At 43.1% G+C, this 22,168-nt stretch overlaps 2 protein-coding genes across 2 annotated transcripts in view; one reads left to right on the top strand and one right to left on the bottom strand.

Moving 5' to 3' along the window:
• TOGARAM2 (TOG array regulator of axonemal microtubules 2) overlaps positions 1-13,514 on the top strand; it is an 81,372-nt gene extending 67,858 nt beyond the window's left edge. The window contains exons 21-24 of the mRNA XM_082214810.1: positions 4,467-4,608; positions 5,691-5,770; positions 6,420-7,096; positions 11,658-13,514. The gene's annotated coding sequence lies outside the window, so the exon portion shown is untranslated. The remainder of the gene's footprint in view (positions 1-4,466; positions 4,609-5,690; positions 5,771-6,419; positions 7,097-11,657) is intronic.
• Positions 8,785-21,146, bottom strand: PCARE (photoreceptor cilium actin regulator). Its single transcript, XM_082214798.1, has 2 exons — positions 15,182-21,146; positions 8,785-11,123 (listed from the first exon to the last, which is right to left on the bottom strand). The coding sequence occupies exons 1-2, from the start codon at positions 18,925-18,927 to the stop codon at positions 10,994-10,996; spliced, it is 3,876 nt and encodes a 1,291-aa protein (XP_082070924.1). The 5' UTR covers positions 18,928-21,146; the 3' UTR covers positions 8,785-10,993.
• Positions 21,147-22,168: the final 1,022 nt, after the last annotated feature.

The following is a 22,168-nucleotide window of genomic DNA, read 5'->3' as shown; positions in this document are numbered from 1 at the left end:
CTCTACAATTTTATGATTCTATGGTCTACATTGGGATCTACTGCCTGAGATGGTTGCCTCATTTTGGAATGTTCCATGGGCTATATGCATACCTTACTTTTAAAACACATCCCCTGCAGCAATCCCAGTAACTATCATTTACTTCTTACAGAGCTACCATTCTCAGCAACCTTAACAATCTACAGCTCCCATGATTCTTTTGTGTATGTGTGCACTTTAAACCTTTTCTGGAATAATGATAATGATGATGATGATAATAATAATAATAATAATAATTATAATAATAATAATTTATATCCCGCCCTCCCCGGCCAAAGCTGGGCTCGAAGCGGCTAACAACAAGTAAAAATAGCAGTGTACATAAAATCACACAGTCAATTAATTAAAATACATTCTAGAATCAATTCAGAATCAAATTAATGGCAACCATTGAGCTAGAGTTCTATGAAGATTACAGAAGCGGGGGGGGGGGGTTAAGGAATGTGCCTTTCCTTAATTATTCTACAAAGCAGGGATGAGAAACCTGTGACCCTCCATATAATGTTTGACTACAGCTCCCTTCATCCCTGATCATTGCCCATGCTGGCTGTGACTGATTGGAAATGGGAGTCTACCAGCATTTGGAAAGATTGTTGAAATTACTGATTGGGGTATTAAAAAGCCGGCATGCAACCGAAGGAAGGGGGATAGATTTGGTTCATCTTGCATATCTACACCTCCCAAAGCAGCAAGGAGCCTCAGTTAAATCTGGTACACAGCCCTAATAAATGAGAACACTCTCATTATAGCTCATTATAGCCATAGTACCAGAACTCAAGGAAAAAGAAAAGAGAGCAGGAAACTGGGATAAAAACTCAGCTGAGAGTTCTCATTTTAGGTTGTCGTATAAAATGAACCTTGGAGCTTCATGATAAACACAGAGGAGTATTTCACAGAGAAAGCACTTCTATTTTTCTCTTTAATTATATAGGCATGCTGGTGGCAAGAGCAGTATTTGCTAATTCCTGACCAGCTGACTCTGAATTTGGATACCTTAATCCAGGCATAGATGTCAGTTTGTTTGGGTCACAGCTTGGAAAAGGCCTACAAATAAAACGGCAGGTCGTTTGAATGTTTGGTACTTTGCCACATACTTGAAAAGTTCCCTATATTGGCAGCATCACCTTTCTAGAGCCCTGAGGTAATCGGGTTAGAAATAAAGAACATTTCAAGTGCCTGAGCCTGATCTAATATACCTGTTCTGGGAATAATAAATTAAAGACTTTATTATGCTCCATATACTTTAATGGATAGGCGTAGCTGTTGTTACATCATATCCTCAGGGATTTCCGCACATGGTGTTCCTAACTGCATTCCATCCTTTGAGAATATCTGGCAAGGCACAATCCAATACCCTTCCTCTTAAATTCAACATACATATGCAGTTCTACTTTTCTAGAAAACGAGGTGCCGGAACTCACCATGAACACCTCCCTTGTTCTCTTATAATGGCAATGGCACCTGAGAGTTGCTGGAACAGAGTTCCAGTGAGTTCCAGCTGAAAAAAAGCCCTGCATATATGTACAGGTAGGAAGAAGCATGGGAGTCCACAGGAGCTTTTTTTCCAGAGGGCTGCAATATAAATATTCCAAATAAAGAAACACACAAGGCATAGCAAGTCTACTATTTATGGGTCACCTGGTGACAGAGCAGTGGCAAGGCCTAGGTAGACCTAGCCTCTAAGAAACGTGTATTCCAGGTTTCTTCATCCATGGTTCCTCAGTGGGCAAAGCTGTTGTCTATTGGCAAGTAGACTTGGCCTCTAGATGTCCTTTCCTGCTAAAACCCTCAATTATTTCCCCCTGTCTCCCTTCATCAGCCACTGCAGCACTCTCAGAGAGAAGTTTATTTCCATCTCCCCTCTGTTCAGAATAGATGGGATGGCAGGTGTGTAAGCCTGGCATCCAGTTAAATGTGGGCATGTTGTTCAGTGTAGGAGAAGCTGAACCAGGGCTGACAGGAAATGAGCAGGAAGAGCAGGTCTTTAGTGCACCGTCAATTTCTGAGGCGATATGTATTGAGGTTTTTTGCAGGTGCCATAGGATGTACTGGTGGGTACACTACTGACTTCTGATTCTTATGACGGTTTGTAAGTAGCCATTAAATAATATATACAGTGGTACCTCAGGTTACATACGCTTCAGGTTACATACACTTCAGGTTACAGACTCCACTAATCCAGAAATATTACCTCAGGTTAAGAACTTTGCTTCAAGGATGAGAACAGAAATCATGCTCCGGCGGCGCGGCGGCAGCAGGAGGCCCCATTAGCTAAAGTGGTACCTCAGGTTAAGTACAGTTTCAGGTTAAGTACGGACCTCCGGAATGAATTAAGTACTTAACCCGAGGTACCACTGTAAATACAAGTGGGGCCTGTAATAAAATGGTGCAGTGTGAAGTGCTCCTGTTCAGGATGCCAGCCAGCCACCAGAGCTTCTTCAGAATACTCCATTCCATCCCCGCATTCCCCAACAAACACTCATTGTGGTCGCTGAGCAGTCTTTGGGCCAATTGGGTCCTTTTTTCAAAGTATTTTTTTCTACTTGTGCAAACTTTGGGGTTCTCCAGAGCGTAGGAGCCAACTCCCAAGGGACCATGTGGGCTTCGGCCCCCACAATAAAATATTTGAGGGGACCCCCCCCCAAGTTGATGGGCATTCCCATTCACTGCGTCATGTGGTTGATTATGCAGGACAGGGCTTACCTGGCCCCCCCCACAATATTTTATTCAAGTTGGCACCCCTGTTCTAGATCATGCCTACATCCCTCTTGTTTCCCAGTGGCTTGTCACAGCTCAACACCTGATATATATGGTGTTTTAATTTTGTTTGTCTAAAGTTCTATTATGCCTGCTTCAGTATCCATGAAAAAAAGCATTGCTCGAAATTTGTGCAGGTTGGATTTTCAACTTTTTAAAAGTATAATAAATCCATGTATTTTAAAAAGGACTTTTGAAAACGTAAAGTCTTCCCTCCAACTTGCACCCATAAAATGCTCTCTCTCTCTCTCTCTCTCTCTCTCTCTCTCTCTCTCTCTCTCTCTCATTGTGCTCCTTTGACCTGGGTAGTCAGTTTAATATAGAGTCATAATCTACAGCTTCCTCTGCGGCAGACCCAGTATGACCCACGACCCCAGTTATCAAGCACTACCAGAAAAAGATCAGTCAGTGACAGTCAGGGCAGTTGTTGGCTGGCAAGAGTTCTGAACCATCTCAGGTTGCATCTGCCTCTACTGGAGTCAAAGCTGTTGACAAACAGAGTGTTCTACTTTCCACTTCATCTCACTAGTTTGACCTTTGCGAGGCCAGAGGGAGCAGCACTTGGTATATATACACAGAACACAGAAAAATCCACTGTCGGAGAAGCTAAGAGGCCCTTGAGTTTGCAGCCTGTCCTAAATTCTCCGAGGTTTTCTTCTTGTGCCACTACACCACTTGTTATTTTTGAATACAAGCGAAAGGGAATTAAACATTCCTTTACAATGAGCTCCCTAAAAATAGAACAGAACAGAACCTCCTGCGTAGTTTTAAATTGCCAGTACAAAGGACTTTGTGTGCTGTCTTGAATTCTATGCCTTGAATTCTGTGGATGGACGGTGGGATATGATTTATTTATTTTTAATGCAGATCATAAAGCTGTTGATAAATGTAGAGCAACGGTTGCCAATCACCCATTGGTGCCAGTGTGCCCACCAATAGCTCTTGTGGTACCCATGAAAGGTCTCAGTAAATGCCTCCTCAAAAACCCACGATGTAATGGAAACCTTTTGCTGTTTCTGCTCAGTTTCTGTTTTCACTGGCTCGGTATTGGATACCAGGATTTGACACTCACCCTCCATTGTGCTCTGAACAGAAGAGAGGTGCAAAAAGCTGATCTCTGAATGAGCATGGCAGTGGCTGATATAGAGGCCTTTCCCCCCTAATCGTGGGGGTGGCTGATATGAGCAAATGTCTGCACCATTTTAGGATCCTATTGCTTTCTGTCTTTCAAAAGATTGCAAAATTTATTTTAAAATAGCATCTCTTCCTTTGCAATACATTGTTGTTTTAAACAATGATACACAAGCAGCCATATCCAGCACCATCATAGATCTACAAATAAATTACAAACACCATTACTAATTCACTTGTTCTGTTGTCCAACATCTGACTGATTTTATCTTCTCATGTTTATTGTGACTATTAAATTAGAATTGCATACATAAAGGGGGGGGGGGAGTTCAGCTGAAAGGAAAAAAAAACCCAAATCCTGTTTGGGCTTGGGAAAGACAATGATTCTCATGGCAATATTGTATAAAGAGGGATCAACTTTCCCAGAATCCATTCCTTCTGACTTCTGATGCTTTTGCCCTTAAATAAGAACTAAATTTAGCCAGCTTTGCAAGGTGTCCTCCCCCTTTTTTATTAAACCAATCTTTCTGCTCTTTTAGATGTCGCTGGTGCTCACAGCACTTTCTCAAAATTCCAGATTTGCCCACTGGGCAAAAGGTTGGAGACCCATGCTATAGAAGGCAGGTGCCTAGGATGAATTACACTGGAAGGCTGGCTAAGTGGTCCATGTGAAGATCACAGGTGAGATTGATGCTAGCGAGCAGGGATGGAGTTCATCATAACACACCCACTCACACACACCCCAAATGCACAAGGTAATGCTTTGTGTCGTAAGCGAAACAGCACTATTTGTTATTTGGACCCTGAGAAATTCAATCGAAATTGCATCATAATTTCTACAGTCCTTCACCTACACAGTCTGTTGATGTGGTTTGTTTTGAACCTTAAGAGCCCCTTTCAAATGCTCAATAACACATAGATGGGAGGCACATTGTTATGTATTGAAGTTCTCACCCTGGCCACCAGGAGTATCGTGTATATATGTAGTTTTCACTCAGGTCCACATCAGTTACTTTAGGCGGGAAACCCTGGGTTGTTGTTGCTACAATTTTGACAGCTGGCTGCCTATAAAAGCAGGCTGGCTGAGCTGTTTGCTGTTCAGTTCTGTTCCAGCTTACAAATAAAGAGCTGCTTTGGAGAAATCGCTGCATCGTCTGCTATGTCTACCCACTATTTAACACACATGGCTGTTGTTGTTCTGTTGTGCTGTGCAGGAAGGAGCAGACACACACTCTGAGGTTGCTGAGTAACAAAGAATATTTTGCTTGTACAGCGCTGTTATTGCTGGCACCAACTAGAGGCATTAACTGTAACCGACTTTACAGCGACTATATCAGTGATGACTGTGTTCTACTTTCTCTTTGGAGGTACGGTAGTTTGCCTCTGAATACCATTTGCTGGGAATCACAGGTGGAGCGAGTACTGTTGCGCTCAGGCTTGTGGGCTTCCCATAGATGTTTGTGGTTGGCCACTGTGAGAACGGGGTGGTAAACTAGATAGGCCATTGACCTGATACAGCATGCTCTTCTTAAATCCACTTGGAAATTAACTCTACATAGATTTAACGTCTGAGAAACACCTGTTCGCACCATCAGCTTTGTCCATGTGCTCGTGTGAGGAAAGGCTGCTCTGTGGACTGCTCACCTGGGGAGCTGTTTCTCTGATCACAGATGCTGGAAAAAGTTCCGTGACTATTATAAATACGGCTGTCATCTCCCCAAGCGTACAGTTAGGGTTTTACATGCCCGTCTATGTCCTTTCAGAATTCAAGAATGGGAACCGGCTCAGAGTGTTCAGGGAACCACAAATGTCTCTCTCCTGTTTGCGGGATGTGACTGCCGAGGTTCGTGAAATTCTGCTCATGTGATTAATTTTTGCCATGTTGGTGTTTTGATAAGTTTTGTAGTTCTTTGGTTGACAACATGAGACTGTCAAGGCATATTTGGACACTGGCAGCATGGCATCACATTGCAGATGCTTACTGTTTCAAGATAAAGCTGACCTCACACCAGCGAAAACAAGGGATTCGCTAAACTAGCAAAGGTTTATGTCGTGCCTTTCCCTCTTTCTATTCCTTTATACCATCTGAGAAAAAGATTCAAACATGCCATTCCACCCGCCTCTCAGTCAATATTAATGGGTAAGTGTTGCCAATGCATAAGATGAGAGGCATTACAAATGTCTAACCTTGTTCTCCCTGCAGCCAGAGAAAGCAGCCATTCCTGCAGAATTAATCTCTGAGCTCTTGCTGTTCACACCACGTCTGCCTTGCCACCCTTTGAAGATGATAATAAAACTCAGCAGCAGGCTTAAAACTCCTGCAAATGTAAATATCTACTAGCAGAGTTCTCTGAATCGGATGCCTTCCCCATTCACATCAGAGGGAAACAAATGCAGTACATTTTGATCCTATCCTTAGCTCAGAAATGTAAAATAAAACCTCAAAGGATCAACAGTTAGCAGTATTTTATTATTATTGTTTTCCTTTCTAGCTCCGAAGATGTCAATTCAACCTCAACAGAAAGGTATGGCCAGGAAAGGAATTACTAGCTCAGCTCTACCCATGATCATTTACCTCTGAGCTAAGCAGCCACTTGAGAAGGTGATAGATATTTATAGATCCAAACAATCCTTCTCCAGCTGTTGCCAAACACACAGCCAACTCTCAGTTTAGGGTGTCCATACTGTGGATGGGGGAAGAAATTCAGTTCAGTGTGTGTTTTAAATGTGAGCTTACCTAATTCACGCTTCCTGCAACAAGGAGTGAACTGAAACACAGCTATCCTTCACAATTTCCCGAATTTTGCGACAAATGTCTCCACTCCGAGACATGCATGCATTAGTGGAAAGTGTGCATTTAAAAAAGCTTGGACCCAAGTTTGCTGAAGCTATGAGAGGGGCAATGAGAGACACTATTGGGGCATAATCTTCCGCACCCACTCCATTCTGCAGACTTCCAGGTGTAAATATGACCCTTTGGCTGATTTAGTGTCTCAGCATTGAAATTTCACACTGTCCAGAGTTTAAGGTTTAAGCTGTGCACATGCCAGCACAGCTGTTGTTCAGGTAATGGGCTGCAAATGAAAGGCTACATGAAGTCCTTGCCTTATGGCTGCGCCAACGGCAGCTCCTGGCTGGGAAGCTGACACCGCTGGAACTTTCTTGCAAGGTAAGTGAAATGTGGTGAGAAGCACACAGGAAACTTCGCTGTGCGTTAAGCTTCCCACCAGGCCACTATCTGTGCGTGTAGAAACTAAGCCGGTTAGCCTTGCATAGTGGATCTGCTCATGATAATCCAGGTTTAACCCTTGGGCTGAGGCCATGACAGTAGCAATAGTGAATCCAGGGCAGTACGTGTTCAATTGAGGAAATATTTTTGAAAAGGCAGTTTAAAAATAAAAGACAATCTCTTAAAAACAACAACACGGGTATAAAATGAGATTGACTGCTGCTAATTCTTGGGAATTTAACTTCAACACATGGTCACATCCCCAGCTGATTGATATCTAGCAGGAGGGGGTAGCACACTAGTATATATAAACCTGCAAACATAGATCTGCCGGGGGGCAGTGGGTGCTTCGGCACCCACAATAATATATTTGGGGGGCTGGGCCCCCTCAAAGTCAATGGGCAAAGTTGAAGCCCTTTGTTGCGGGCACCTAGTCTTTGGTGTGAGATGGCACCTGTGGATCTCATAATGATGCAGAGAATATTCTGATTCACGACTTTGTCTCCCAGCACCCTGACTAATGTGTCCGTCTTTCCCTGGCCTGTTGATCCTACTTTGCCTCCTCACCTCTGTCCAGCACTCTGCTGCTTGAATCATCCAGCATTCACATGGCTCAGACAGCGTGATTGTCATTCAATCTCTGTGCTGGCTTCCTGCCTACTCCCAGAACCAGTACAGGATCCTTGCTTTAAATCCCAGTGTATCTTTGCCTCAGTTGCCTGTGGCGATTGCTTACCTGGTTGCAACGCTCTCAGCCAGCAGTGGCCCCAGAGTCATGGTGGCACTACATTTGCCAGGATGGGGATGGGGTGGGGCAGGAGAAGGGAGTGGTGAGGTCAGGGCAGTTCTGCCTTGCCTGCATCAGCATCCTGCAAGTGTACACACAACCATGGGACCCCAATGCCACCAACTTGGAGCTCCCCTACTCTTGCCATGCCCTACCTTATCCTGATGAACACGGGCAGCTGCCTCCAAGAGAGTACTACTGCTTTTTGATCACCCCTTACATCCTACTGCTGCCCTCAGTCATATGAAGTTCTCTTCTCCATCAATAAATTTCACCTGTCCTCCTTTGCCGCTCCTTATGCTTTCAGCCTGCACCTATCTACACAGGCTCACCTCTCTGGCTTAAAAAATGTTGCCCTGTTTTCTGATTCTTGGTAACACAACAGCGTGATGATAGGGATGTGACCGAAACATGGGAAATTGCTTTTCAGTATATTGTTGCTCCATTTAGTAGCACATATAGGAATTGACAGAAATCTGACCAACATAGGGCCACTGAGAAACACGAGGAAGTTATTGGCATGTTTGGTGAACCGCAAGATTTGCAGATGTACAAAGATCTATTATGAAACCCAAGGAGGCAAATCTTTCCAAAATCAGGTCAATGAATAAGACCCATGTTCAGCTATCTCCAGGAGTTTGCAACTGGAGACTATATACAACTAAACAGTTGCACTAGCAGAAGTTAGAGCAACAATTCCAGCTAGTGCAAAGGGACTTCCCCCCCTCTTTTCCCCACTATGCACCCTCCCCAAATCTGAGACCCCCAGAGCCAGTGCACAATGGGGTGGGAGAGGAGATTGTTCCATCAGTGCAAGCAATCTTCTTAACACTACTTTGAATATAACCCTATGATTTTTAACTTCAAGGTTACATTTATTTTAACAATTTATTGGTGGAAAACCACAAAAGTACAAATGCAATATAAAACACTGCAACTAAAAAAGAGAGAGAGATATAATTTATTCCATGGCAAGGTTTCTCACCGTGGCTAATAAAGCGAAGAAATGTAAGAAATGTAAATATTTTGAATATACATCACTGTGTAATTCATATTCACAAATATACAGACTTGGTGAAAAATGGAAATGGTATTTACACAAATATACATAGCAGTATAACATAACTTTAAAAAAATACAGAAACCTTTAAAAAGCCAATAACCAATACAGAGTCATATAAAGCTGGTTGGTAGCAGAAATGTGGAATTTATGTGCTTATGTAATTATTCTTTAAAAAATACTTCATAAATAAATTGATGGTCTGCCTTCAATCTCAAGTGTAGCCTTACATTTAAGCCAGCCTTCTCCTACCTGCTGTCTGCCAGACTTTTTGAACTACATCTCCCATCAGCCCATCAGAAAGCATGTGATTGGGGACGGGGAATGGGAGTTGTAGCCAAAAACATCTGTACAGCAGCCGGCTGGGGAGAGCCATTTTAATCCATATTAATGCAGGAGTGAATAAAGGACCCCTTTCTCTGGTGCCACCTTATGAACCAAATGAACATTATCACAATGAGAGAAATACTTGGTTGATTGGGCCCATGATCCCGTTCCATGAAATATGCAGATGCTTTCTGAGTGCTTCTAAAAAGACCTGATTGGGCATGACACATTTGCTCTCATCAGGAATCAAGATGAAGCTTTTCTGCGATACAGAAGCAATGAGATTACACAGTGGCTAAGGCTACATCATCTGGTAGGGGGGGAAAAACCCCTAGACCTTGGAAAGAGAGCCTTATCTAAATCATTATTAAATTTCATAGATATTATTGTGCATTGGCTGGCTGCCTATTGTTCTCTTTTTGAGTGAGCCCATGCAAAACTGAAAGTCAGAATTCATTAGATTTCCCTGAGATGCCACCTAGTTTTATAGTCTACCTGCACTGTCCAAACACGGAGTGGCTAGCAGGTGCAATATCTGCTCCAGGTTTACTACTGCAAGGCATTTCTCATTGCAGCTGCCTATGCCATACCTTCTGCTCTGTTATGTTCATTTGCACTCTAGACAGAAGTTATTCCAGATATTGAGAGATAGTCCATACTGGGGCAGGAATAAAGTGGGCTACCTCTTTTTTACTGGTCCAGGAAGATTAGTTCTTCATGCATCCATTTCCTTCTAGGCGTGAAAGAGTGGGAATTCTTATGGTGCAAATATGCCTTTTAGTGTGTTCCTATACCTGTGGGATGCGGGTGGTGCTGTGGTCTAAACAACTGAGCCTCTTGGGCTTGCCGATAGGAAGGTCAGCAGTTTGAATCCCTGTGACAGGGTGAGCTCCTGCTGCTCTGTCCCAGCTCTTCCCAACCTAGGAGTTCGAAAGCACGCCAGTGCAAAGTAGATAAATAGGTACCACTGCGGAGGGTGGGAAGGTAAATGGCGTTTCCGTGCACTCTGGCACTCATCCCGGTGTCCCGCTGCACTAGAAGCGTTTTAGTCATGCTAGCCACATGACCCGGAAAGCTGTCTGTGGACAAATGCCAGCTCCCTCAGCCTGAAAGCGAGATGAGCACTGCAACCCCATGGTCGCCTTTGACAGAACTTAACCGTCCAGGGGAGCTTTACCTTTAACTTTTTATACCTGTGTACTTGGAAGTAAGGCCTATTGAACTCAACAGGGCTTACTTTCAGGAGAGTGTTATAGGGGTAGCCTGCTGTACAGAGGTAAAAATCACATTCATTGCTCTGACTGTGCTTGTTTTTGCCTCTGGCCCCACCCAATGCTGGCATGTGGCGCCCAGGAAGGTGGCCTTGGGATGACCTGCCACTATCTGCTCTGTAAGTACTTCCTTGCAGTTCTCACACACTCTGTAGCTCACAGTGGTCCGGACTGTGACCATGCAGCTTGGCAGATGATCTCTTGGAGGGGAAAGCTGGTCAGGATGACCTTCAGAACTCAAGTTCCAAAGATCTGTGATGCTAAACCAGGAACCAGTATTCATTCTTCTTTGACATGGTGAAGAAAGTAAAACATTGCAGCTTGGGGCTACACATGAAAAGATTCTTGGTCCTGGGCCACAGCTTTCTAGATGCCAGCACAATCCCTTCCACTCAGTCCTTCTGGAGTCCTTGGCCCACAATGTAGAGTTCAGGGTGGGAAGATGACTTGCCTGCTTTTCTGCCCTCAGAGGAACATGGACTGTTCCATGAGTCCACCTCTTTCCTATGGCTCTCTTCCATTCTGCAAATAGAGAAGATGTTTAAGTCCAAAGGCTAATGACGTATAACCTTTTAAAAGCGAAAGAATGGATATAACATGTAAACTCATGGTGGAACACCATCAGCAGCTATTTAGGTGTTTATTATTCTGTACAATCCAGTTTTAAATTCTTATTGCCTCATACCAAAATGAAGCTCCATTACATAAAAATCTATCACCATTTGGGAGCTAAGAATTATTAGCACAAGTCGTCAAAGGCAACGCAAATTCTGCATCAAGAAAAGTACACTTCTGTCATCTGTATAAAGTATGCAAATAAAAAAATTAAAGCGAGGAGGACTATTGGTTTGTTTTAATTTTTGTTTTATTGTGTATTTTGTGTTCTCATTTTGTATTTTTATGTTGTGAAGGAAAGTATATAAATTTAATAAATAATAACAGTAATACTTATAAAAACTAAGCAAATGTGCACATGGTTTCATAACTATGAAAGCTGAGATTTTCAGAATGCTGAATATTCACATGAAATTCACATTCGCGTGTGTTTCTTCATAGGTATATGTTTTATCACAGACTTTACCAACCTGGGACGCTCCAGATGTTTTGGACTACATCTCCCATAAGCCCCAGGAAGCACCTCTGGGTAAAGGACCTGTCTGTAGTGCTTCTCACACTGATGCAACATATATCTGACTACTTCCCATAAATTAAGTAATTGCTGGGTAAGGTAAAAAATAGATTGCGCTATCTGCATCAATATTTCATGTTCAAACAATAAAAGATAACACGATTTGGTACAAATGCATTTAATGAAAAAGCACCAATATACATATTGTTATGAGTTGTGGGTGGCCAGGGTTTGCAGGTGCCAGTTTCCCCTAAATTCCTGGGTCTGATAGGTGTTAGAATTTAATCAATGCTTGGAGTGTTAAAATGGGCTACCAGACAGTTCTATGATTGTGTATTACGTAAGAGGTGGGCCATTAACAGAAAATAAAGACCGTGCAAACTGGTAAATAGGTGGAGCCCCTCCTTGAGCTCTGAGATAGTTAGCAAAGATAAAACAGAGTAGCGTTTAGGATTGCAGTGATAGGAGAAAATAGTAAAGCGCAGCAGGCTGAGGAGAGGGGCAGAGAGCACATTTGAGAGCAATGGTTGGGGTCAGCTTAAATCCAAGGCCGCTGTGGCTACTGGAGCAGCGAGAACCTCTTGGGGTATTGATGCTGTGAACCCCTCCATTGTAGGCTCAGGATGTATATTTGTGCAAATAAACCATATATCATAAAGCCACCTGTGCCTCATTTTCCAAAAGGAAACACAGACCCTGGTTAAACATGCCTGGAAACCGTGGCATCTTGCACCTTTCAGAGTTTGGGGTAGCATTTATCAACAGAGAGTTAGATTTAAGTACTTGAATATACAAAATCTGCACCTGGAATTTGTGTGTGTCCTTGATCTTATCCACTTTTAAATTTTGTCCTCTATTTCTGTGTATGTTATGTGGCTCCGTTAATGGAAAAATAATGTGGAGCGTTTGATACACCTTACAATCCTACACATGCCTACTCACACTTAAGTACCAGGGAGTTCAGTGGGTATAGGGTTGCTGTCTTACACCCTTAAAAGAAGCGTTAGAATAATATCCTGATGAGGTCCTGATCCGATACAAATTTACCCTGTATCTGGAAAGATGACCCAAGGCTTTGCTTGGGGTCTGAGTCATTAAACCAGCTTTGTGGCCCTAAGTTAAGTGGAATATTTGAACAGTATTTGTTCAAAGCTCCTCTCCCAGCTGTTACCCCATGGAAAGGCCTTTAATCTGATAGCCATCACTGGACTAAAATAAACTTTTTTTTCCTATTACACATGCACAAATCCTATTATGGATTAGCGGGATTTGTACGAGCAGAGCATCCGTGCTGTGAAAACGTGCCCCTCAGCTGAATTCCAGCAAAAGGCCAGCCTCATAAGAGCAAAGTAACTCACTAACCCCCTCCTATTACGTGAGCAGATGGTTTCTGGTTCCCATAGCTTAAAACACCGACAGGCCATTCCCCTGGTACTTATGAAGCTACAACAGACGCCAGAGCTCTCTAATTGGGGCCAGTGACACATCTCTCTCAAGAGAGAGCCCAGAGTAAAGGGAAAGAGCAAACGCTTCATTGGAAACTGATCCTGGGCCTGCATTTACATAATCAGTTATTCTGGGATAACAACCCCCGGGCACTCTTCTGCCTCTTTATTGTTTTGTTTACAAGCTGAAAGGCTGAACCCAAGGTTGAAGAGAGCTGGTTAAACACAGAAACAAAACAAGGGATTAGAAGATCAGAGGTGCTCGGATAGCTTCTTTTTCTTCCCAGAATACATATTCCTGAGCTAAATCAGCAGGACTGCAATCTCTGCTGGTTTGAGGGCTTAACTGGACTCTCGCAGAAGGCTTAATGTTACAGGACAGGAAAGCAACAGTCCCATACAACTTCTTTCTCTTTTCTTTGTAATGCAAGGAAAATAAAATTATTCCAGGAAAGGGAAATGATGCCTTTGGCATTACGGATCCTGTAACGTCAAGTTAAAACCTGAGAAATGTTGGACAAATGTCTCAAACTGTCCCCAAGTTGCAATGCACCATGGCATGTTCATAACAACCTGAGAAACAGAATGTACCGTCCTGTTAAGTGGTGAGGGGGGGGGATCTACCATTTGGTATGCAGTTGTGGTAAAATTCTTCCCACCAGGAAGGCCTCAGTGCAAAAGGTCGTAGGTTCAATCTCTGGCATCTCTAGGTGGGTTTGGAAGTGTCTCCATTCTGAAATCCCATGCTCAGTCAACGTACAGGATACTGACCTAGATGGACCAATGGTCTCACTCAGTATAGGATAGCTTCCTATATCCCTAGCTGATACATGTAAGTTTTAAAAACTTTTTAAAAAAATATAACATTGTATTTACGGTTGCCAGATTCTGCGCACAGATTTGCAGGCACATGCCACCCCCGAAATAATTTAGTTCACTAGGAAAACAGCCAAAGTCGGCCTCCAGGGTGTCAGGGCCAATTTGTATGGTAGTCCAAATTTTTAGGTCTTTATGTGTTTATGCGCTTCAATCATTAAGCTGTTGTTGTACACTGCTTTAAATGTATATTTTATTCTTTTGAAAGCTGTCCCAGTTGTGCTTTTCGAGCTGGTCTTTGACCGGAATAAATTATGATGATGACATTGCATTTTAAATTGTTGTAACCTGCCCTGGAATCATAGGGTGAAGGGCAAGTAATAAATTTAATAATAATAATAATATTCTGTCAAAACAACCCAGTGTATGAAGCTATCTCCAGGACACAACTGAAAACTGAAGGATGCTTCTGAATTCTCATACTTCATGCTATGAGCTAGTTCTATAAACGAATCATTGCAGCAGGTAATTCATGGAAAGGCACATAGGCTTTTAAACTGCAGTGTGAAAAGTAACCCATCACGCATTTCTTACATCAGCATCCTACACTTGGCAGGGTGGGAAAAGGTCGCCGTTCAGTGGCAGAGGACCTGGGCAGAAAGTCCCAGGTTCCATCCCTGGCATCTCCAGGTGGGGCTGGTAGAAACACCTGCCTGAAACCCTGGAGAGTTCAGAGAGCCTGATAGCTTCACTGCTACTTTGTGAAATAAGATATTCGAGGCATAAAGGCACTTAGTCAGGTGTCACAGGTGAGCAGGGATTTAGAATCCCAGGTTTCCCACGCCCAGCATGGACTCTCATAATAGTACTACGTGGAAAGCCAGTCAAGTTGGCAGCATGGCTGGTGGTGCTGATGTTGAGGTGGTTCCCCAGCTGTCATATGGGCAAGTATGGGCAAGAGAGGAATCCGGGAAGGATTTGCATCACTTCACTGTGCATTTTCAAAACCCATGTGCAGACGTAACACAAGGGAACAGGTTTTTTATTTTTACTTATTCCTCATACAAATCCTACTCGTAGGAAAGAGATATTAGTGACAGATATCAGTTCAACGAAGTTACTTGCCTGGACTATAAGGCTGACTATACATCTAAATGCAACTTAAAGGCTTTGAAAATACTGGCTCTTACCTTGTTTGAATTAGCACAGGTTCACTACCAGATGTGGCAAAGAATGGCAGCGGACGCTGAAATCCTGGCCTGCGATCAGAGGAACTCCTCCGTACAAAAGGTTGGGGATTGGCAGCACTGAGGGACACCCTCCTCTGTTGATCCCCACATTGCCTGAGATGTTTGCTGTTCCTCTGCGCAAATGCTGACCCTTCGGGATGGTCCGCCATAGCCTCTGTTGTGGAGCTGTTAGGTGGCAACACCGGTTTGGCTTCAAATAACGAGGAAGTGGCTGGACAAAATATCGAGCGTGTATTGCTGACAATCTTCAGGATGGGAGTCTGCTGCTCATTCCCAGAGTCCAGGTGATTTCGTAATCCTTTGTGCAACCAAGATGGGGAAGTCGGTGGGGATGGGGTTGTTGAGAAAGGAGGTGGGCTTGCTTCTCTGCGGAGTGCTGGTGGGCTGGACACTTTCCGGTGGGTTGGTGGGCTCTGCTGCTTGCGTCCCAACGGTGGGCTAGACAGGTTTTGTTGGGTTGGTGGGGAAGGCTGCTTCCTTTGTGTTGGAGAGCTTGATGCCCTGGGATTAGCAGGGGGGCTTGGCTGCCGGTGGGTAGTGGGGGAAGAAGCTTGGTTTATGTGCCTGTGATGCAGTGGTGGGCTTGGGAGCCTTTTCTCACTGGGGGGTGATGAAGGTGGTGTTCTTGCGGGGGACACCCGTTTGGTAAAGGCAGTCATTTTCTCACTTCCACTGGGTGAATCAGGAGAGCCTCGCTTTTGAGCTGAAGCTGAAGGTGTGCTACAGTCTTTATTTCCTGGCTCAGGTGCATCCTGTTCTGGCATTTCTTTGGGATTTTGAAGAGGTATGAGCTTACATGTCTGCTTATACAGATCCGTAGTTTCTTCCACTTCATGTTCCTCTGGGGATGCTGATGACATGTCTTGGTGGTTATCAGACACATAGCTGGAATTCAACTCCAGGGAATATTTTCTTGGTCTGAAGTCCACCCTAGCGCTTTTTGTTGCTTTGTTAGTAATGAGACTGGGACTGTTCAGATTCTTACTCGGTAACAAGTCAATTGAACACAGAGAAGCTTTCATTCGCTGAGAAATGTGAGTAACTTTTTTAGCGGTGAAATGCTCATTTGTTTTAGCAATTTCTGAATAGTTTTCTCCTGTTGTTGCATCTTTTGGATATGTAGCTGAATCAGGTGAGATGTCCATCAACATGTCAGGAGGTGGTGGGGGCAGGTCTTCCATGTCATCACTGTCATCGCCATCATCATCAGAATCCCCATTTGTGCCACTTCCGCTTGCAAATACAGGTGACCCAGTGGTACCCAAGGTACAGTGTGCTGGATTGATGTTTCGACAATTTATGTCTCCTATTGGTGAAACTCTATGTTTGTGATTTAAAGGCGCAAGTCCTCTAGGAAGTGGGAGACTGGGAGTGATGCTTGGAAGTCCAAACTTTCTGACGCATTTTATTGGGCCCAAAATTCTTAAACTTGGAGGTTTCACAAGACTTTCAGCGGCGCTGAATGTTTCAATTAACTTCTTTACAGATTTGCGGGGTGGAGCACAACCAACACTGTTCAGCTTCTGTGTTCCAGGAAGCTCATTTTCTTTCTTAGATGTTGAATCCATTGGGGGTGTGGTGCTTGTGACAGGCTTTCGACATTTCCTTTCACCAGTCTGTTGGCTGATAGCATTTTGATCACGCCTAAACAAAGGGACTTTATCTTGATTAGGCAATATGCTGAAGTTTTTAGCAAGAGATGCTTTCAGTTTCTTAGTGGAAGATCTATGAATAACATGCTCAGAATCTTGCAAGTTAGATGGCTCTTTGGGGTTCAGTGACGCTGTCTTATTGTTTAGATCCTTGTTTCCATTAAGTGTGTAAAACATTTCCAGCCTTTTGTCAAGCCCCTTCTGAGTCCTTTGAAGTTCTAAAAGGGTTGGGTCCTCGGCATGACTTTTCAGAGACTCCTCTGACCTAGACCTTTTCTTTTTAACTGGTGCCTTCTGGCTTCCAGCTGCTGTGCTAGGCCGCCGCAGCATCTTCCCATTTTCATCTTCCACCCAATCCCTCTTCCCAGATTTAGCAGGGACAAACTTGATCTTTTCACTAATGGCATCTTTCATCTTGAGTGTAATTTCCTCATTCTCTGGGCTCTCTATCCGTTTGGTGGAAGGCCTCCGTTTACTGTAGGTTGCTGCAGGCGAAGATGTGGGCTGTTCTTTAGTTCCCTTTTCAGACAGACTTAAATTGTCACCTTCTTCAGAAAAGCTACTATCATCACTGTCTTCATTTGCGGTTGACTCACAGTCTTTGAAACAACCGCCCTCATGAATGACGCCACAATTCATAGAGTTAGGAGAAGAGGTTTTGGAGATGTTTTGATATTGCAGAACAGTGCTTCCTGGAGCTACAGCAGAAGAAGGCATTACACCCTTGGTGGGTGCAGGTGGGTAAAATATATCCTTAAATTGTCTTTCCAGGGCACAGTCGTGGGATCTGCCTGTGGCATGTAGTGAAGGGCATGACCACTGGATTTCACCTGATGGCCTGGCTGGATTTAAGGATGGGTGGTCATGTGAAGAAGAATCACAATTTTTTTGTATTCCCTGTTTATCAAGAAGGTTCAGGTCTTTGACCGATTCGCTGTCAATCCCAATCCCACTGTCTTCAGAATAAAGAGTCATATCATCAGGATGAGAGTGAGAGGGTTTGACTGCAGATGCTTCAAGGAGTTTTATTGTCCTGAGCAAGCGCTCATCAAAAGCTTGTTTTGCTTTCAGTTTTTCCTCCAAGCTGCTACCTGCAGACTGTAGAAAGCTACAGGACTCCTGCAGGGCATCAGATGTTAAAGAGGCCACAGTGCCATTTAACAGCTGCATCTTATTGACTGTGTACTGTAGTAACTGCTGCAAGAGATCTGGCTGTTCTTTCAGGTTCCCTTTGCCAGCTGGCCAAGCAAGATTCCCTCCCACATCTCTTAGTAGGCCTTCTCCATCTTGGGCAATTTCTCCCAAAAGATGGTTGATTTCATCAAAACGAAGGAGTAAAAAGCTCACCATCTGCTGCATAATTAGTTGCGTTTCCGTGGCCTGGTTGGCCATGCACAAGATAACCTCGTATTTGGAGAGGTTGGGGTTTAAATAGGCATAAGCATTTTGATGGGCTTTAACAAGCAACTCTGGGAAATCCACCTTCTCCTCTGCCGTGCATTCGGGTGGGGTGGGTTTTTCTTTAATTTTGCAATGACGGCCTTGTTTTCTCTGCCTGATGCTCTTTTGCTTTTTCCCTTTCTTTGGATTTTGCTTTTCATTGTTTGCATCGTTGTCTTCCAAAGCAAAGCCAATTTCTTCCGATGCAGAAGAGTTTTGCTTTCTGACCTTAATATCCTCAACCATATGGGTGGGAGACACCGTCAGTTCAGATATGGCTATCTCAGTCTCTGAGATTACCCTTTCCATTTCCTTCTCTTCCTGGTCAATCTCAGGCAGAGAAGGATCCTCAGAGGAGGAGCGGAAATTAACATTTTTGTCCTCATCTGATGAATTTTCAAAGAAGTGATCTTTAATTTGAGTCTCTCTCTGGCACAACTCCTCAAGATCATATGAAGAGGAGCATTTGATCAGCATTGGGAGCTGGGAACCTTCGCCCTCGGGATCAACTGGCAGGATACCCCTGTTCAGTGACTTGATTCCATGGGTCACATTATGGTTAGCAATATCACTGTGTGAAGGAGTGCAGCCCATTATGCTCCTCTTCCTATCCTTCTTTACTCCTGAAAAATATCCAACTGATCTAGGAAGGAATAAAAAGGCAGAAAAAACTTACAAGTTCAGTTGATGTTAGGATCTTATGCTTCTGATGAAGCTTTCATCTCGAACAGCCCACAGTTTGGTAGGTTGCCTTCTTAGCTATTACAAACTTCAGCGTTCCCAGAGCATCTCTCCACAAATGTGCACAGTGTATTCTTCGCCTTTGCAATTTCCCCTTTGGATGCAAAGCAGCAGCGCACAAGCTCCATCGCCTTTAGCCAGAGCTAGTGGATTAAGCGTGCTTGTGTTGTGTGTATCTTGCTTTTGCCTTGACAGATGTCTACGAGAAATAAGATTTTAAGCTTATTAGGCTAAGTAGCCCTCAGCTAGTTTGTTGCATTTATAAAAGGACTTTCTTGTTACATGCTGCATTTGACAAATTAGGTGCTTACACATTACAATACATTTCTCCACGATGTCTCATCACTAAGGTGCACTTGCTGCTTTTGCAATCCTAAAAAATAAAAGGGTCAGTTGTAAGGCAGTTCTTCCAGAAAATATCCATTTGAATGGCAAAGTACCACTGCATGGACACGTGCAAGGGCAAAGCATGACATTGGGAGGATAATGTCAATCAGGAAGAAAGCACAGCACTCCAAGTCAAAAGAGGTAAGAGATGGAAATGCCTATTTAGGCCATGCATTCGAGAGTGTCTCCAACTTTTCTGACCTGCAACGTCAAAACAGTTTTCCTTCTGATGCGTCTCACACGTGCTTCAGCCACCCTTTCCTTCCCCAAACCTATGGTGCTACATTGCACGATATTGTAAATGTCAAGAGTTAATTAAGTTTGATTCAGAGAAGATCTCTTGAAATTAGTGTACCAAAGGTAGTCATGCCTGTGTGAGCCCACTCACAGTAGGAATAACATTAGATGCAACCCTAAATAATTATTCAAAAGCAGTACCCGACTGAAGTTATAAAATTATATGGTAAGTAACAGAATTTTGTTGTGCTAATGTGGCATTGATTTCAAGTTTTAGGTGGTGCACCAGCCCACTTCACACCGTTGCTTGGCTGTGGCCAAGTCATTGTCGCTCAGTCTAACCAACCCCACATGACTGCTGTAAGATTAAAATAAAACAACTAATGGTTTAGGATACTGTTGTGATGATTAAAGGCTAAAGCTTTGTTGCAGCAAACAGAGGAGCAGACAGAAGAATGGAAATTTTGAAGGAGGGCTGAAGTGGTGCAGAAATTTTAAAGGAGAGGATGAAATGGTGCAGAAGGAAATGAAATGTTTGTTTGCTCACCTGTGCAAAAAATACAAGAACATATTTATGCAGCAGATCTTCTCCTTGTTTTTCAGATTAAATTTTGATGAGTTTATAACTTCGCATCTACCAAGAGATGCACTGATGAGTTCTTTGAATGATACATGGATGACAGTTTGTCTGTCTGAATACTAATGAGGAAGATGACGAGGCTATATTTTTCAAGGAAAATTTGGAATAGCCATGGTTATCCACAGGCAGTTAGTATCTGCTTAATAATATGCAAATATGACTTTTGCACATGTCATGCTGCCTTTTCTAGCGCCATTGAACATAATTTGGAAGGATGTTATTAATTTCAAAACAGTGGGGAATTCACTGGTGAAGCTGATCCCTTCCCACAGGTCAACTCTGACAGATGGGTGGGATCACTCACTTTTCAGACACATGGCATCATCATGACATCAGATGATTGACAGATGGGTAGGGCCAATGAATCGTCAATTCCGTTGCTACCCCCGATGGCAGCCTCATTTCCTGTCATGGTGTTTCCCGAGTCTCAGATGGAAGCGAGCGTTTAATGTGTGAAGTAGGAGTTGGAAGTAGGAGGGAAGTGTACACAACCTCATGCCAATGTGGAAGTTACTGTAAGCTGTCAGCTATGTAATATAAGGTAATGCATGTTCTTTGTATTTTTGTCCATTTACTGTATTTATTTTTCCTGATTTGAACTATAAAATGGTGGTTTTCTTGAGTCAAAAGGAGAATACCCCTAAACATTTTTTTAAAAGAAAAAAAGCAATGGGTAGGGCTACCTACCAGTCAAAGTTGACTTACAGGGTGGGAGGAGATAAGAATATAGACCATTGGGCCAGAAATATTTCCCGCCTTTGGTCTAGAGCACTGCATCTTCCCAACACAAACTTAATATGAATGTTTGTCAAATTCAGTGTATCTGAAGAAGTGTGCATGCACACGAAAGCTTATACCAAGAACTAACTTAGTTGGTCTTTAAGGTGCTACAGGAAGGAATTTTTTTATTTTGACTATGGCAGACCAACACGGCTACCCATCTGTAACTGTCAAATACCTGACATCCTCAAAAATAAAAAAGTTATGCAACTGCAAAGCAATATTTTGTTTAATCCTTTAATCTTCTTTTTGTCTTCTTGCCTCCTATAGTCTGGCTACAATATCTTCTTTTTGCCTTTAACTTTGACTTGGCGTACAAGAATACCTGCAGCAGTTCTTGGGTGGCCTATGAATTATTCACCAGAGTTGCATATCTCGGCATCGTGGTTGCATTTACTAATCTGTTCTGTGCCAAGAGCTGGATGAAGACAAGCTGGTGCAGCTGATTAGTCTAATGAAAATGCCCTTTAGGTAATTTTGGATGGGTTCCATCTACTTTACATCCAATACAATCCAGAAATGTAATCTGTTTGCATACTCTAGTCTCATGAACATTTTCACAGGGCATGGGAGATTTGGTATTGTGTTTGTTTATAACATTTATATGCCACCTTTATGAATTATGTATCTATTACTTTTTCAACGTATGCATTATTTTTTACAGTTCTCATCCGATGTAACCTTACAATAACCTTGTGAGGAAAATTTTCAGTGTGAGAAGAGTATATTATCAAACACTTACTGGGTTGGAAAAGAATCCACAGCTCACATATCTAATCTAAGTCCCCATTTGCACCATATATAAAGCAGTAGGGCTTTTAACCGTCAGGGCTCTCCCCAAGGAATTCTGGAAACTGTAGTTTTTAAGAGTGCTGAGAGTTGTTAGGAGATCCCTATTCCTCTCACAGAGCTACAGTTCCCAGAATTCCCTGGGAAGAGGGATTGGCTGAGGAGAATAAGGGTTTCATATCAACTCTCAGCTCCCTTAACAAACCACAGTTCCCAGGATTGTTTAAGGAAAGTCACCCTTGTTTAAAAGTGTATGTTTAA

Source organism: Podarcis vaucheri (assembly GCF_965113315.1).
Source record: "Podarcis vaucheri genome assembly, chromosome: 3".
Lineage (NCBI taxonomy): Eukaryota > Metazoa > Chordata > Lepidosauria > Squamata > Lacertidae > Podarcis > Podarcis vaucheri.
This window is presented reverse-complemented; position numbering and strand designations above follow the sequence as displayed.